Here is an 18,753-nt window from a genome sequence, read left to right as displayed (position 1 = left end):
TTTTTTTTTTTTTTTTAAGATTTTATTTATTTGCGAGAGAGAGAATGAGAGACAGAGAGCATGAGAGGGAGGAGGGTCAAAGGGAGAAGCAGACTCCCGGCTGAGCAGGGAGCCCGACGCGGGACTCGATCCCGGGACTCCGGGATCATGACCTGAGCCGAAGGCAGTCGCTTAACCAACTGAGCCACACAGGCGCCCCCTGGTCTTTCACATTTTTAAGCTCAGCCCATGTTTCTTAATAGTACTTAAAAAAAACAACGACTTAAAAAATTAGTATATTTATATAATAAAATTCTATGTTTTTTGTTCCTTCTTAAAAAACTGAAAGGGTCAAATATACTTCTTTCTCACAAAGCAATTGTTACTTTTCACTAAATTCAGTTGACTTTGAAGAAAAAAATGTACTCTAACCCTAAATACAAAGAAGTATTAATTTTTTATAATAATAATTACCCAATATTGTATCCAATTTATAAAAAGTTCAGACTGTCAAGTACTGGGAGTCTTCTTTAAAGATTTATTTATTTGAGAGTGCACACATGCACGCACATGTGAGTGCACAAATAGGGGGTGCAGAGGGAGAGAGAGTCTTAAGCAAACCCTGAGCTAAGAGAGGAGCCCCACTCGGGGCTTGATCTCAAGACCTTGATATAGGACCTGAGCTGAAACCAAGGATCGAACTCTTAGCCAACCACGCCAAGCAGGCACCCCTGGGAGTTTTCTTAAGTGGGTCAAACCTATACTACACTATATAAATAATAATAGCTAATAATTTTTAAGTACTTCTCTACACCACTTTCGATGACGAGTACCTTAAGGATTATTGCATTTAATAGTTTCAATGGCAGAACCTGTGAGATAGGTACTATTTATCATCATTCTCACTTTACATATGAGGAAACAGATTAAATCTTGCTATGTTCAAACTAGATTTTAAAGACATGCTGTCTCATCATATGCTGAATTTTAATCACATCCCAAAACAATAATAATCAAAATCAAAGCTAAAATTTTGGTTTGAGAGCTACGCTCTAGTAAATTTATAGGAAAAGTGGAGATGATACGAGAAAATAAAAGTAAATACCAGTTTTACAACAATGCGAATATATTTAACACTACTGAGTGGTAAAATTATTAAAATTGGTTAAGATGATAAATTTATGCTATTCGTTTTTTAACCACAATTTAAAAAAATTAGTTTTGAAAAATATTAGATTTTTTTTTAAAGATTTTATTTATTTATTTATCAGAAAGACACAGCGAGAGAAAGAGCACAAGCAGGGGAAGCAGCAGGCAGAGGGAGAAGCAGGCTCCCTGATGAGCAAGGAGCCTGATGTGGGACTCGATCCCAGGACCCTGGGATCATGACCTGAGCAGAAGGCAGATGCTTAACTGACTGAGCCACCCAGGCGCCCTGCAAGATTCTTTACTATATTTCTCACAATAGCCATTTCTTGCCTATTCACAGTATAGTACATTTAATATTATTCCTTCAATTATTAAGACATGGATATTATTTTCCTATAGCTTATAAATTAAAATCTGTATGTTTTACTGAAATAATGCACTATAAGAAGATACAAGTGTAATACTGAATTGAATTCCTACCTCTAAATATGTTTTCCAAATTCTCTCTAATGATGATATAATTTTTATAATCAGAAAAAAAATTAAAAAATTAAGATTGACATTAAATTACTGTGACAATGAGAAGAGATCTGAAACCTGGATTTTACATCAAGAATCCACTCAATAGGGGCACCTGGGTGGCTCAGTCGTTAAGCATCTGCTTTCGGCTCAGGTCATGATCCTAGGGTCCTGGGATTGAGCCCCACATTGGGCTCCCTGCTCGGTGGGAAGCCTGCTTCTCCCTCTCCCACTCCCCCTGCTTGTGTTCCTGCTCTCACTGCCTCTCTCTGTCAAATAAATAAAATCTTAAAAAAAAAAAAAAAAGAATCTACTCAATATATATCAGGTTACTTACTTCACCTTTATATTTCAAGTTGTCTCCTAGGAAAAAAGGAAGTCTGTGAATTTGCCAATTTTTTTTTTTTAAAGATTTATTTATTTATCTGAGAGACAGAGAATCTCAAGCAGACTCCCACTGAGTGCAGAGCCCAATGCAGGGCTTGAGTTCATGACCTGAGCTGAAATCAAGAGTCAGACACTTAACCAACTGAGCCAACTGGGCACCCCTACCAATTGTTTTTTATATGTAGAGGCAGTACAAGAGAGTCTACCAAAGTTTTTTTTTTTTTAAGATTTTATTTATTCATTTGACAGAGAGAGAGCACAAGCAGGGGGAGTGGCAGGCAGAGGCACAGGGAGAAGCAGGCTCCCTACAGAGCAGGGGGAGCCCAATGTGGGATTCGATCCCAGGACCCTGGGATTGTGACCTGAGCCGAAGGCAGTTGCCTAACCAAGTGAGCCACCAGGCGCCCGAGAGTCTACCAAAATCTTTAGTCTACTTTATATCCAAAGACTCTTTGGAAAGAAAAGTGGAATGATTAGGGGCGCCTGGGTGGCTCAGTCGGTTAAGCGTCTGCCTTCGGCTCAGGTCATGATCCCAGTGTCCTGGGATCGAGCCCCGCATCGGGCTCCCTGCTCCGCGGGAAGCCTGCTTCTCCCTCTCCCACTCCCCCTACTTGTGTTCCCTCTCTCACTGTGTCTCTCTCTGTCAAATAAATAAATAAAATCTTTAAAAAAAATAAAAATAAAAATAAGAAAAGTGGAATGATTAGAGATTAAGAGAAATAAGCAGAAATATGTTGAGATGTTCACAGTTGCAAAGACCCTTTGCAATACCCTTTCATAGCTCAGAATAACAAAGAATGATACTGCTGAATCTAGTGTTCACTGGCAAAGACTTTTAAAAAAAAATTTTTTTGAGGGGGAGAGACATTTTAATGATTTACATAATCCAAAACAAATCTTAAATTATGGAAAGCCACATGTAGACAATATATATAAATGACTACACTGAGATTTCACTCAGGAGGTTTAAAAATATTTTAAAAATAAAAACTTTTGTTAATTATGTTGTAGTTCATTTATAAACAGTTTTCTCACCTGCGTGGCCTAGTCCTTGGGGACATCATTTCATTCCCAAGTATGTGGTACCGTCTTGCTTCGTGCAATAGCTGATAACACTCAGGAGAATTCTGGATCAATTGGTCCACCTCAACTGTTTGGACAAAGTAGTTGGGATGCAACAGAGGGAGTCTCACATGTGTCAGGAGCTCATGTAACAGTGGTCTTCTCAGATCAACAGCACGATAGACCCAACGCATGACGGCTTCAAAAACCATCTCCTCTTTACCAATAACAAGTTCATCACTACAAATGTAATCAATAAGTTCATCTTTGTCAAGCTCAAGAAATTCTTCATGCTGCGACACATCTTCAAAAGTCTGTAATGCAAAATTCTTGCATTTTGTGAAGAGTGTTTTGAGAGAATGGGTATCAGCAAAGCGCTGGATTCCTAAGCAGTTACAAGGATCAAGTTGTTCCTCTAAGAACTTGGCACAAGCATCACGGAGAACACTAATCTGAAAGAGGCTTGATGTTTCAAAGAGATACTGTACATTCTCTGTAGTGATCTTTACCTTTCCAGTATAAACATACTGCAAAAAACATTCCATAGCTTCAGCTAAAATACCATTGATCTCAACCAACATTTCTCGGCTTTCTCTGTGGTCATTACAAAACATAGCTCTGAAGTAGCTACTACAGGCTGAGAGAACAGCTCTATGGCAAGGAAATTCTTTGCCTTCCACACAAATGATGACGTCTGTGAATAAGCGGCTGTCTCGGAATTCATTGAATATCTGGAGTATGTTTTCAGCATGGGATGATCCTGAGGAGAAGTCAAAAAATTCATGGCCTGTCAGAGATTTAGGGTCCATTTCAAAAACTTTACGCTTAGTTGCTGGGGAATCACGCACCCCAAGATCCTCTCTGTTTAGTCTTCGTCCCAATATTAGTACCATTGTTACATCAGTTGACTATGTAATTGTTGAGAAATGTTAAGGATCTTCTTTATGTGGCTAAAAGTAGAAAAAAAAAGGTAAACATTTCAATATATAAAAAATTCAGGACTCAGACTACATAGTCTCATTTTGATGTAAACATTACAACAAATTCATATATATATATCTTATATATATATTTATCTTATGTGGAGTATAGAGTACTATCTCATTTTAATAAGAATTGATAAATAAAAATTTGCATTATGGGTACAATCTGCCATAGTACTCCTTAAGCCCACCCCCCCAAAGATATTATATACTTTTTGAATTACTAATAACCTCTGTCTCCCCTTTTACACAACTGGGTTTTATCTACTGACTGTAGAGTTAAGTCTGAATGCTGTAAGACAAAGAATTTGACTATATTCAGATTCCTAATATAAATGTTTATTACCTTAATATAATATTGTGAGAGAGGAATTCAGTTATATCTACCAGCAGCCTTTAAAAATATGTGTATTGGGGCACCTGGCTGGCTCAGTCAGTACAGGATGCGACTCTTGATCTTGTATTTGTAAATTCAAGCCCCATGTTGGGTATAGAGATTACTTAAAAAAAATGTGTATTGTTCGACCAGCAAGTCCATTTCTAGCAATCTATCCTAAGGAAATAATCTGGAATATGTGGAAAGATTTATCTACAGAGATGTTCAATGCTCTATTAATAGAAAATACTTAAAACAATCTAAATGCCCTACAATAGAAGATGAGTTAAACCATACCGCATCTTAGTCTATGCAGCCATTTAAAATTATGTAGACTATTTAATGACACAGGGAAGTATGTCAGAAAGTAAGTGAAAAGCGGATCGTAAAACATATGCTCAAAATAGAAAAAACTTTGTATCAGTGTATCTTAGGGATAGAAAAAAGGAGGCATATACGCCAAAATGTTAAGTGATTTATCTTTTGTTTTCCTCTATTTCACCCAATTTCCACTATAAATATGTAGTATTTTGTTTTCAGATCTTTAAAACACATGTATCTATGCCCTTCTCCCTTTCACTAATAAGAAACATCCCCAAACTTCTCTCAGAAATGAATATGAATAGGTAAACTAATGGATTGAGGCACTGGGCTATGGCTATCAATTCTCTTTAAGTTTTGATTTTTAAGGTGGTTCTTCCACAGCTACTCTCTTTTCACATCTACATAAATTAATATGTGATCCAAAATGTATCTGTAACTGGCTTAAGAGCACTGAGAATAACTCTCAACTATTCCCATTCTCTCATAATCTCATACACAATTCCTTCTAAAGGTCCCAGCTTCTTCCTGAAATATTTCAACAGTCAGACATCCAGGCCTAACTAAGCCTAAAGAATGCTTAAGAACATCAAAGATAACCCCCAAATGAAATGCTGTCCTACATTCACCAGCCACAAATAAAATGGAGACTTGAGAGTTAACAATCTTAATTTAGAACTGTGTTTTGTGGGGCTCCTGGATGGCCCTGTCAGTTAAGCCACTGACTCCTGGTTTCAGTTCAGATCATGATCTCATGGGTCTTGAGATTGAGCCAGGGCAGGCTCCATGCTCAGCAGGGAGTCTGCTTGAAAGATTCTCTCCTCCTGCCCCTCCCCTGCTTACGTGTGTCCACACTTGCACTCTGTCTCTAAAAATAAATCCTTTAAAAAAACCCTGTATTTTGTATACCCATCACACATTAAATTGTACCCCATTTTTAGAATCCTTATGTGACATAGTAAGCTAGAAAATATGAACTATCAAAACCAAGAACCGGGCACCTGGGTGGCTCAATTGTTAAGCGTCTGCCTTCGGCTCAGGTCATGATCTCAGGCGTCCTGGATGAGTCCCACATCAGGCTCCCTGCTCGGCAGGAAGCCTGCTTCTCCCTCTCCCACTCCCCCTGCTTGTGTTCCCTCTCTCGCTGTGCCTCTGTCTGTCAAATAAATAAAATCTTTAAAAAAAAAACCAAAACCAAACCAAGAAGCAACTCGTTCTATTACATTCTCTTTCATATTCTGATTTATCCTTTTTTAAAAGATTTTATTTATTTGAGAAAGAGAGAGTGCGTGCGCACAAGTCGGGGGGAGGGGCAGAGGGAGAGGGACAAGCAGACTCCCCACGAGCAGGAAGCCCAATGAGGGGCTCATTCCCAGGACCCTGGGATCATGACCTGAGTAAAAGGCAGACGCTTAACCAACTGAGCCACCCAGGTGCCCCCTGATTTATTCTTATATTTGCCTTCTTTTCTCATCATTCTAATGACCCAGATACCCTAGTTACAATATTCACTAGATACTTCCAATTTTCATCAATTCCCTCACTGAGTGTATTTAATTTTGTCACTTCCATTTCTATCATCAACAAATATTTATTGTGTGCCTACCATTGTCAGGATACTGTGCTCGGCCTATGGTTTTCAGAGATGTAAGATATTACTGGATGTTGCTGTTGAGGTTGTTTTTTTTTTTAATATAGTTGCAACAAAGCAGATTCACAAAAAGATAAACAGTAAGGTAGTGTGTGCGATATGATGCCACACTGGTATGGATAGCACAGTTCCCACTTAAGTTTCTATTAAATGTTTTCTACCTCTTCATATAAATTAGCACTTAATCTTTCTGAAGTCCAGGTGTTAGGATTTTCCCTAGGCAGATGTACAGCAGGCTATTCTAATTGTTAGGGCAAAGTACCTGGTTGTAATCACATTTGAAGGACACCTAAATGTTTGCATGTACAAAATCCTTTCTCTTCCATTCCTCTCTTCATCTCTTAATTTTGCAGGTAAAGTCAGAAAAAAATTCAAGCAATTTTATTAGTCAAATGGAATAAAGATGCAAGTAAAACAAATACTTTTTTCATTTGGGATCACCAGGTGGGGATTCAGAGACAGTACGCTAATAGGGAAATTCCTGCTGTGTTCTTGTGGATTGCTTGAATTTAAAAAGTCCTAAAATGACCGAAGAAGGGTCATTTAGGTTCCCTCTAAGAATTCTGGCAAAAACTGAGGAAGTTCTTGGAAATCTACCAAGTAAGGCTGTAGGAACTATTAAGAGCCAAATCTGTGTACTAATTGGGTATTAACTGGTTTGACGATACCATGGGGGCTGTATTTCCTTATACACATTAAAAAACAAAACAGAACAACACTAATCTTCTTTTTTTAAAACTGCTTGCCATGTGCCTGGCACTTTCTAAATTCTCTCTTTTTTAAAGATTTATTTATTGGGGTGCCTGGATGGCTCAGTTGGTTAAGCAACCGTTGACTCTTGATTTAGGCTCAGGTCATGATCTCCGGGTCATGAGATCCAGCCCCACAAGGGGCTCTGCGCTCAGCAGGCAGTCTGCTTGAGATTCTTTCCCTCTCCCTCTGCCCCTCCCCTGCTCTCTCTTTCTCAAATAAATTAAGTAAATCTTTAAAACAATAAAAAGATCTATTTATTTATTTGAGGCGGGAGGGGCAGAGGGAGAGAATCCTCAAGCAGACTTCCCCCTCAGTGCAGAGCCCAACACCAGGCTTGATTCAACGACCCATGAAATTACTACCCCAGCCGAAACCAAGAGTTCGATGCCCAACTCAGGTGCCCCAACTTTCTAAATTCTTCATACAGATTTAATTTAAACCTCCCAACAACCTTATGAAGTTGTTATTACAATTAACAAGAAAATTGTTTACAGCCTTAGGACTTTATATACAGGATTAAGACAGATTTTTCTTTTTTTTTTTTCAAGATTTTATTTATTTATTTGACAGAGAGAGAGACAGTGAGAGAGGGAACACAAGCAGGGGGGTGGGAGAGGAACACAGGCTTCCCGCCAAGCAGGGAGCCCAATGCGGGGCTCGATCCCAGCACTCTGGGATCATGACCTGAGCCGAAGGCAGACACTTAACGACTGAGCCACCCAGGCTCCCCAAGACAGATTTTTCTAAATAGGCAGGAACTATTTACAAGGTAAGTGAAAGACTGACAGGGATAAACTTTACCCTCACTTTTAAGTTTAAGAAAACAAACAGAAAATTTTAAGTATTCAAATACGTATGTCATTTATTTTTTAAATGTGTAACAAAGTTTATAATATAATGAAACTGTTAGATAACAGTGGAAACTCATGTAGAAGGCCTATTTAAATAAACACACAAGTAAAAATAAACCTAAGAGAATGCTTATGAATAACTGGTTTTTGGAGCAATGTCAATTATTGGATATTTAGTCAGTAAAATTAGCTTTTCTTAAATTTGAGGGAATATTTGTCTACACATATGTTATGGTCCAAGAATGCCAGATTTTGAACTGTAATCTAATTATGTTTGGGAGGTTTTAGGTAACAGATCTGCCTGAGAATAAAAATCTTCTTTTGTTAATTTTAATACCTAAATGAATAAAATTGCATGGGTTTAAAATATTTCACTATTAGTTTTAAAATGTATCATCACAAACTAAAAAAAAGGAAGATGTTTCTTCCCATCTCTTTTGAGATTTTCCTGACTAGCGAGTTCATGTTTGCCTTACTACAGGTCATTCAACTTCTTGGGTTATGGCTCCCACACGTGTGTGCCATCCACAAATACATGCACATATACATGTGTTAAAATTTAAAAATTCACTTATAGTACATATCATCACTTTTAAATTGCAAGCTCCCATACATGTGCAGTAGCACATATCTCAAATACACTTTTAATCTGAAGTTATCTCAGTAATGGTTCAATACACAGAAACCTATCTCCCATAGATGAGAGATCACTACTGTGCCTGAATGCCAATTTTTTGTTGTTGAAACTGAAAAATGTTCAAAGCATGTAATATCACAAGTGATAACCATTCAATTATGATAAACATAAACAAATATGATATGGAATATAACTTACTTTAATGCTTTACCAAGCTAAATTCAAATTATGGTTGAATCAGTCACAAGTCAGCTTTCAAAACAAGAATTTATCTTCAAATCAGCTTACTTAATTTCTTACTGCATTTCAGATTCAAAAACTTCACAAATTATTGTTTTTGACTAGTGGTGTGATTACTGGTGTTACTGAAAACAATCTCCAACTTTATGCCTTTTCTGTTCTACATTTTTGTTCTCTCAGTGTTTAAAGATTTTTTATTTATTCACTTATTTTGCGGGGGGGCTCATAAGCCAGGGGAGGGGTAGAAGGCAAGGAAGAGAGAGAATCCCAAGTAGACTGCGCTGAGCACAGAGCCAGACGCGGGGCGCAATCCCACAACCCCGAGATCACAATCTGAGCCAAAATCAAGAGTCAGATGTCCAACTGACTAAGCCATCCAGCTGCCCCTTCTCAGTGTTTAAATGAATGCAAAACAATGCAACAGAATACAAACAAAATGCAAAATAAAATAACATATTGCAAAAACTAGGAATTTCCCTTTTGGCTAAAAGGGACAAGAAAGAAAACAAATGAAAAGGTACTCTGCTTTCTGTATCCAATAATTTTACTGTGTCTGGTATTTGTTATCTGATATCTCTATCTGATAAATTTGGAGATAGCAGATTGAGCAAGTTATGTATTAATATAAGGCTGATAAAACCTTTATAGGAGTTAAGGGTTTGTCTTACGTTATTTTCTGCCTCTTACTCTCGTAGCTAGTTCCTTGACTATTGACTAGCAAGTCTTCCACTGCTTTCGCCCAGTGTAAAACTGAAAATCCTGGATTAGAACAGCTATAAAATCACCTGCTATTACAAAGTATTCAACAGCAACAAGATACTTGTTTACTGCTTTGTATGTAGATAGGCTATCTCATAGATCTGGGCTATTTCTTTCCAAGCAGCTTTGGCCTGGCTTTTGTACATCCTCACTTTCCCTAGAAAGTTCTGAGAACTCGCTTATTAACCAATCTCCACAACACGAAATGTAAACTCTGCCTATTGATGACAGGGTAAATAATTCACACAGGAGGGTCTTAGAAATAGGAGATACATTTCAAAGTGCATCTTTTGGGCTTCCAGATGTAATTTACTAGCTTGTTTTCCCATTTTACACAAGCGAAGTATTTTAACTAGTAATGGTTAAAAATATAAAGTTTAACCACATCTCAGAGTACAGTATCTAATATAGGTTCAAGATTTATAATAAACGAATTCATACACAATCAAGCAAACAAAACATAAATTACAGATAGAATTCTTCTAAAAATTTAGCAAATATCAAAGTATCATCATTCTCTTCAGGAAAAAGTAAGCAACTAAGTAAGCATCTCTAGATAAAATAAGAGGGGAAAATGTTTGTTCCAAAGAAATACAATGACAAAGTTTTATCTAGATAAAGATAGCAAATGCAAGGGTGATCAGACTGTCTTGTCAGCAACTGACTGCCAGTTGCATGATTTGTCTAGAAAAGCTAGTATCTTTCTTTCCCTCCCTCATTTCTTCAGGAGCTTAATTCCTGAAGTGATACCCTCACTTGAAAGGAAGATTTTTCTTAACACAAAGATTCTTCTGGTTAAAGGTACTCTAGGGTTTATTTCCAATTGCAGAACTCATGCATGTTGTAGACCTAGTTCCTGATTGCTAGGTAGATTTAAAATTGTTTTTGGCCTATGTCTCAGAAAAATGAGGAGAGATAACTTATTTTAGTATCTCTAAGGCTAGAGAAAAATGTAGAAGAGGGACTGAGGGAGGGAGGGAGGAAGTGAAAAGAGCGGATACTTTATTTGGTAACAGAAATGACTATGACGGGGTGCCTGGATGGTTCAGGTGTTAAGCGTCTGCCTTTGGCTCAGGTCATGATCCCGGCGTCCTGGGATCGAGCCCAGCATCGGGGTCCCTGCTCGGCGGGGAGCCTGCATCTGCCTTCGGCTCAGGTCATGATCCAGGAGTCCCTGCATCTGGCTCCCTGCTCGGCGGGAGGCCCACTTTTCCCTCTCCCACTACCCCCTGCTTGTGTTCCCTCTCTCACTGTGTATCTCTCTGTCAAATAAATAAATAAAATCTTAAAAAAAAAATGACTATGATATTGTTTTCTTTTATGATCTTGAGGACAGAATTGTTCCCCATTACTCTGATTGGCTTAAGTAATCCCTGGTTAAAGAAAGGAAAATGGTTTAGATTCTCTAATAACAATGTTTAGTTGCGGGTTTTTTTTTTTTAAAGATTTATGTATTTGAGAGAGAGCGAGCGAGAGAGCCCACAAGTGGGAGGGGTAGAGGGAGAGGGAGAGGAAGAGAGAATCCCAAGCAGACTCCGCACTGAACGCAGAGCCTGACACAGGGCTCTATCTCAATGACCCTGAGATCAGGACCTGAGCCAAAACCACAAGTCAGACACTGAACCAACTGTGCCACCCAGGCACCCCTTAGATACTTTATAAATACTATAAATATAATACCTTTTTAGCATTTGCTTGATCAAATCCCCAGACAAAATATTTGTGTTGTTTTAATTTCCACACCTAAAATAAATGGAGAACAGTAATATATTATCAGATACTAATCACTTAATGCATAGTTGGCATTATTTACTAATATGTTGAAAAAAGTTTTTAGACTTCAGTTTCTGACTTTTGCATAGTTTAAAAGTTTACTTTTGCATAGGAAATCATTACTGAATAACAACTCCTTAAAGCAAATTAATATTATGCTCTTTTACATACAAATTAGTTTCCTTATTTGTCAACTTCCTTACTTGACAATATTATCTTGGAGTAAAGTTTCCTGAAAGATGAGTAAACAAAGATTATTGTCAACAGCAAGCTAACTGGTGGCACTGAGATGACAAAATATATATCCTGTGATAATTCTGCAATGGATATTTGAAGAGTGTCTGGTAATTGAGGTCTCATCTGAGTTTGCAGCCATTAAATAATTCTGAGTTGGTCTAGCAATACTACAAAAATTGACAGTTTAGTCATTATGTATTATAAAAGTATGGATTCAAATTGAGAAAATCAGAAAATATCTTGGTAATTCAAGAAAAAAAATTTAGTTTTTAATCCTTAGTTATCTAGATTATCCATATAGAATCTCAAATAATTATTTTAGAATATACAAATGCATTATTTTATATGCATTTTAATGCATTAATATATATTATTTCTTCTGCTTTGTTAAACCTTATAAACTTAGTACCTGTGGAAACCAACTAATTCAGCACAATTCTTTTTTTTTCTTTTGGTGGATGGGAAGGAGAGGAATGCTTAAGAGAAAATACCAGAACCTTGAACTGTGCACAGAATGGCAATGGTAATTAAACATAAGCAATTCTGGTGTCTGGCCCAAATATCTACAAACAGAACTCATAATGTCTTAACAAATTAATGCAAATAAAAAAAGTTGATCATGAAAACCAAGATATGGACTACTGATTTTTCCCTATATATGTACACAAACACGTATCTGTATGCCCTGATTTTGCTACAATCGTGAAATAAAAGTTATTTTGAATGTTTCCTTACTCCCGGAAGTAAGTCTAACTTGTGTGTACCCTTGGTAAAGAATATTTCAACTTAGGGGCGCCTGGGTGGCTCAGTTGGTTAAGCGACTGCCTTCGGCTCAGGTCATGATCCTGGAGTCCCAGGATCGAGTCCAGCATGGGGCTCCCTGCTCGGCAGGGAGTCTGCTTCTCCCTCTGACCCTCCCCCCTCTCCTGCTCTCTCTCTCTCATTCTCTCTCTCAAATAAATAAATAAAATCTTAAAAAAAAAAAAAAAAGAATATTTCAACTTAGTCAAATTAGGAGATTGTTAATCCTAGCTAAGTAAGTGTTTTTTCCCAGTGGACAATAAAATCCTGAGCCAATGTAGGTATCCAGGTCAACTAAAGAAATGTTTATTTTTCCGTCTGGCGCTGGGGTCACAAATACTGGATTCAGATCCAATTCAAGACTCTACAGGGTTGGGGTGCCTGGTTGGCTCAGTCAGTAGAACATGTAACTCAATCTCTGGGTTGTGAGTTCAAGCCCCACACTGGGTATAGAGTTTACTTAAATAAATAAATAGATAAACTTAAAAAAAAAACAAAAAACTCCAGAACTGATACTAAAATAGATTAAAATTTTTAGTGTTCTGCTAGTAGAAAACACAGATTGGAATAAATTTTCTCATGACTGATCTGGTCCAGAACTATTACCTTGAGGAGAAGAAGGGCAAGGCAATTTACTAGGGCATTTTGAGCGGAGTTTTAAGGTAATACTTACCAACCTAATAGGTAAGGGCAAGGGACAGAGGAGGTCAGTGTACAAAGTCCAAAGGAGTTATAATATCAGAATTGATCTAGAATGTAGCTGTACTGCAACCAAGCTTAATTTTCCTTTAGAATGCAGGAATCCTATACAAAATAAAGAAATTACCATCAGTCTTAAAGATAGTGTGGATTAAGGAGGAGCTTTAAAGACTAATAAATACCAAATAGCAAAGGAAACCAACATGTTCACTATTGTGATTCCTACAACTAGTGATAGTGAACTGTCAAATACTATGCTCTACACCACTCCATTTTCTCAAATTTAACTTTGAGTGCAGAAAACATAGCAGAGACAACCAGAAGACTAACCAAGAAGAGGTTTATCTTTTTTTTTTTTAAGATTTTATTTATTTATTTGACAGAGAGAGACAACGAGAGAGGGAACACAAGCAGGGGGAGTGGGAGGGGGAGAAGCAGGCTTCCCGCTGAGCAGGGAGCCCGATGCGGGGGTTGATCCCAGGACGCCGGGATCATGACCTGCGCCGAAGGCAGACGCTCAACGACTGAGCCACCCAGGTGCCCCAAGAAGAGGTTTATCTTTAAAGATATATAAAGCTATACAGATATAAAGTAAAGCAAAAGAAGGAAAGCCAGAAAAGTACAACATAGTAAGTCCATTATTTAAAAATGACTAGAAAATTATACTTAACATGGTACTACATAAAACCATGCAGTTTTTATACATTTCAAATATTTTCACCTTATTTTCTCAAAAGCTAATTTATTTATTAGAAACATTCTATTTAATGACTTTTAAAAAACTATAAATTTACACTCTTAAAATTTCAATTTAAAGTTTTACTCTGGGAGCAGTGAGTGGTTCCTGAACCAAGTTTTACAAATGCAGTATTTAAAGTCCAGTCTTCAAGATGTTCTGTTCTTTTCTTTTGAGGGGAAGAAGAAGAGTTTCTTTTACATAGCTAAATGAAAAATAATTTAAGAAATAGTAAATAAACAAGATGTTATTTTCAACATTTTAATTTTCTTAATGGAACCACCAAGAACATATTTACCCACCATCAGACAACAGAAACCAACTGACACTTAAATTTCTTTGCCTAGGATTACAGCAACTAGTGATTATCCCTTGTTGACTAGAATTCAAATGGTCAATACATTCTGACTGTGATTTTTTTTTAAAGATTTTTTTTTTTTTTTTTTTAATTTATTTGACAGAGAAAGACACAGCGAGAGAGGGAACCCAAGCAGGGGGAGTGGGAGAGGCAGAAGCAGGCTTCGGGTGGAGCAGGGAGCTCGATGCGGGGCTCGATCCCAGGACCCTGGGATCATGACCTGAGCCGAAGGCAGACGCTTAACGACTGAGCCACCCAGGCGCCCCCTGACTGTGATTAATGAGAGAAAAAAAGTGTCTAATGATGAAAAATTTAGCCGTGCCTAAACAATGTGTCAGACTTAACAATATGGTTCTATAACTAAACAATCTTAAATCACAGAACAAAAAAATCAAGTATCTCCATTCATTGTTTCTCTCGCTTGCGTTAAAACTTTTGGTTACTAATATTCCCCAACCCACAAAGGAAAAAAAATGTTATCAAGCATCACACCTGCAATCAAGCTGCCTATTGAGCTTACTCACGCTTTTCACTAGACTTAACATGTCAACTTAACGTCATTTGGTTTTACCCTGCTAACATGTTTCTTTTAAGTATTTAATGCATGTTCTTTATTAAAATCAAATTAAATCTGCAAGGACACTACCCTCTGTTCTGCCACTCCAACAAGTTTGAGATCTAGTATTTCAGAGGACTTCTCCATGTATAAAAATATCTTTGTCAGTGATTTTTATTTACCTAGCGGTGACACAAATTATTTACAGAGATAACTTTTAGAAACTATTGAGTAAAGAGTAAAGCCTAACCACTTTTTTTTTTTTTAAGTAGGCTCCAAGCCCAGCATGGAGTCTAATGTGGGGCTTGAACTTACAACCCCAAGATAGAGACCTGAGCTGAAATCAAGAGTCAGACACTTAACCAACTGAGCCACCCAGGCGCCCCAGGCCTAATCACTTTTTTTTTGAAGATTTTATTTATTTATTTGACAGAGAGAGACACAGCAAGAGAGGGAACACAAGCAGGGGGAGTGGGAGAGGGAAAAGTGGGCCTCCCCGCCGAGCAGGGAGCCAGATGCAGGGACTCCTGGATCATGACCTGAGCCGAAGGCAGATGCTTAACGACTGAGCCACCCAGGCGCCCTGGCCTAATCACTTTTAAACATCAATTAGTAGACTTTAAGATGTGCCAAATGCTGAAAAATTATAAGCCCTTGGATGATGAATTTAGACAGAGTGACAAATTCATCAATTAAAAGTTTAGCTATTGTGTTTTTAGTAGTAGAAAGAATAAAGGTTTTAAAACGTCAACAGTTGTCACATGGCCACATTTTGTTCTAGTCACACAGTTAGAATTATACAAAATGTACTTTTCATATAGTTAGATGGATATACTTATAAGGCTATTTTATTTACATTTTTCAGCATACAGTCCATACCTAAATATTTATTGAAAAAGGATCTCAAATTTACAAAAATAACTGCTGTCATTTATGTAATAGTATTTACTTTTCACAGGCTTGACTTTTGGGTTTTAATGAAATGGCAGAAAAACAAGGAAGTTAAAGTTTGTTTTTTTTAAACAGCATTAAGGTTTTAGCAACTTGAACAAAAGCTAGGGAAGTTTAAATTAAAACTTATAACCTTAACTCAAAATACTTCTTTTTCCTGTTCTTAGACTAAGTTGCAGGCTTTGTCTAGATAAGCAGGCTTTTGACTGTTGATTTTAAAAAAAGGTTAGAGGTTTGCAGTTTGCACTTATTTAAATATGTTAAATGCCCTCAATGCACAAGTGATGAGACAGTTTGGGATCACAGAAGCTGCCCTTATGGTGTAGTGATCTCCACTCAAATATCAAAAATATATTAAGAATGCATAACAAATAAGAACTGTTCATATTCAGTTCGTGCTTCACGCAGGGAACTCCATCTACCTTCTACAAATATGCATTGGGTCTTGGGTCAATTCCTACAAATTTACAGGAAAAGAAAATCTGATAAAGCCCAAGTACGCTATTAACTCATGAAATTAGGCAAATTCTATCTTCAACACATTACCGCTACAATGATTTTCTTGGAGATTTTACTAATGTCCTCTTAATTTACAATTTTAAAACAACAATCTGAAATTCACTCAAATTTTGAATTACCACGGGGATTAATATATAAGAATGTGCCACCGTCCTCTAAACAAGGAAAACTATTCATCTAAACCGGGGTATAGAAGACTCTTAACTTTTAGGAAAATACCCTTAAGCTACTTTTTTTAAAAAGTAGAATTCTAATTTTAATCTTGGTCGACACGAGGCAGATTTTAAATCTATTTTACATTCCTAATAAAAATCAAACTCAGCTGGTGGACCTAAAAGGCTATAGCTGCAAATACTAAGGCGTAATTCTTAAAAAACTGGTTGAGAAAAAGCTACTTGAAACCAAGTGATTAATCACTAAAATGAACTGTGAATAGTCACTGCCTCAGGGGTGAGTGAGGCATCCTAAGGTCCTTATTTTGCTACTTAAATCTTGTTTACAGAACCAGCAAGGACAATTTCGTAAGAGGATTTCCACCATCTCGGTAATAAAACACTAGTTAAAGGGGGTTAATTTTCCGGTCTCCGAAAGGAGGGCCGTCCGCTGCTGTCCCAGAACTGCCTAAGGCTTGGGCAGAAGCTGCAGCGGTCACCGAGGGACAGCGGGGTGGCTCGGCCTCAAGCTCCAGTCCTTCCGCGCGGAAACGCGCGCCGCTAGTTCCAGTTGGGCCGCAGGGGCGCCAGAGGGGAGAGCGCGCGCTCCCGCGCGTCCTCCAGATCACCTTCAAGGGGGCGGGGGAGAACTGCTTGGGCATAGCGACTAGACACCCGCCAATAAACACTCGGAACTTGCCCAGTCGTCCCGCCCGCAGTCCGCCGCACGCGCCCAATCCCAGCTGTGGTAACAGTCTGCGCCCCGAGCTTCCAGAACTTGGGGGCGGGGACATTAGGAACTAAATTAAGAAACCTCGTCCTGGACTGGTAGGAAGGTGGGGAGGCTAGGCGGAGACTCGGCCAGCTGAAATCCTGCGCCCCCGCCCGCCCCGACTCCCCGGGGACGGTCGCTCTAGGGCCGGGTTCCCGGCGCTGGCTCAGCCGCCATCCGTGGTAAACAAAGGCTCTCGGGGGTGGGGGCGGGGGTAACGGTCAGGTGACGGTGCCTAGCACATTTCGCAACCGCTTTAATGGGGCTTCTCTGGCCCGAAGCCCTAAGACCCACCTTGACCCCGTCAGTCCTCCCCAACAGGACCAACGGTTGCCCCCACCAAACGACACGACTTGAGAGCTTCGCATTCTCAGTGCTTCCTTCGATTAAAAAAAGAGCAGCGCCCGGTTCAAAGCCCACCGGCAACATGCGGGGCCCGCCTGCCCAGCCCCGTCCACCAGCTGCCCCTGCCCCTGGGGCAGCGGGGTGACCCGCACCTGCTACCCCCAACCCCGGCGGCCATGCTCCTCCCAACCCGCCCCCGGCGGGCCGCGCCAGCAACGCCGCGGTTCCGGGGCGGTAGTGCCAGGAGGAGGGGGTGCCCTCCCTTCAGGACTGCCGTTACCGTGCGGACATTGAAGACAACCCCCCCCCCCGCCGCAGGGTGCCCTGGAGACTCCGCGCCCCAGACAGAGACCGTGCAAGTCCCAGCCGCAATCTCTCCTTAGACCCCACATCTGGCTCCGAGTCGGCCGACGCTGGCTTCCCTCCTGCAGACACCCCCATGGTCGCGACCTCAGTCGCCCCTCCGCCCCCGCTTCTAGCCGGTTCCTCGCCTCTCGGCTAGTTCCAGAGCTGTCATCCCCGGGTACCTCTCGGCGAAGGCTGGAAACGGCCAGCAGCGGCAGCCCCGGCCTTCCCTTAGCGGCCGGCAGCGTAGCGCTCTCTGCAGCGCCGGCGTCTCCCTCCAGCCACCAGTGTTTGCGGCAGCTCACAACAAAGGAAACATGTGACCGTCCGGGCCAAAACACTGAGCGTCACTGACCCCTGGCCAATCCGAGTGAGCGCCCCCCGCCCTGGGGCACCCTGGGATATGTAGTTGCCACTCTGGGGGCGCCCGCCGGGGCCACTTGGGTTTCCCGGTATAGGGTGGGTGTCGGTGCGGAGTGTGAAGAGACCCAGTCCAGGGGTTGCTGATTCGGAAACACTTTTAGTTAGAGACGGGTTAAGGAAATCCACCCATGTTGGGAGCCTTAGTGAGAAACCTGAGTCGTATGTTTATTGCCACGTCCCAAGGCAAAAGCACATTACCAAGAATTATCAGAACCTTAGAGAGTGGGCCGAGGACGTAGAGATCTTTTTATTTGACCCCTTGATACACAATCGGGAAATTTGAGGGCCTGAGGGGTGAAAGGGACTAGAACTCTGGTCGCTAGACAGCCCAGGGAAACCGCCTTTCCCTGCAAATCTGTTCATGTCAGTCATATCAAATCCTAGGTTACCTTTTAATTTTAAACGTACGTGCAAGTGGA

General features: G+C 39.8%; 1 protein-coding gene across 10 annotated transcripts in view; it reads right to left on the bottom strand.

The window, feature by feature from the left end:
* KLHL24 (kelch like family member 24) overlaps positions 1 to 18,222 on the bottom strand; it is a 45,658-nt gene extending 27,436 nt beyond the window's left edge. For 3 of the 10 annotated variants that reach the window (XM_081830368.1, XM_081830420.1, XM_081830415.1), the window contains exons 1-4: positions 18,094 to 18,222; positions 13,152 to 13,282; positions 11,348 to 11,410; positions 3,070 to 4,046 (exon numbers count right to left, since the gene is read on the bottom strand). In XM_081830368.1, the coding sequence (XP_081686494.1) occupies positions 3,070 to 3,989 (920 nt within the window). In that variant the 5' untranslated portion in view covers positions 3,990 to 4,046; positions 11,348 to 11,410; positions 13,152 to 13,282; positions 18,094 to 18,222. The other 7 variants (XM_081830392.1, XM_081830379.1, XM_081830375.1 and 4 more) reach the window with 7 other exon arrangements.
* Positions 18,223 to 18,753: the final 531 nt, after the last annotated feature.

The sequence above is a fragment of the Leptonychotes weddellii genome, chromosome 1 (genome assembly GCF_054177405.1).
Source record: "Leptonychotes weddellii isolate Sample4059 chromosome 1, ASM5417740v2, whole genome shotgun sequence".
In the NCBI taxonomy this organism is placed as follows: Eukaryota; Metazoa; Chordata; class Mammalia; order Carnivora; family Phocidae; genus Leptonychotes; species Leptonychotes weddellii.
Note: the sequence above shows the minus strand (reverse complement) of the source record. Positions and strands in the feature narration are given on the sequence as shown.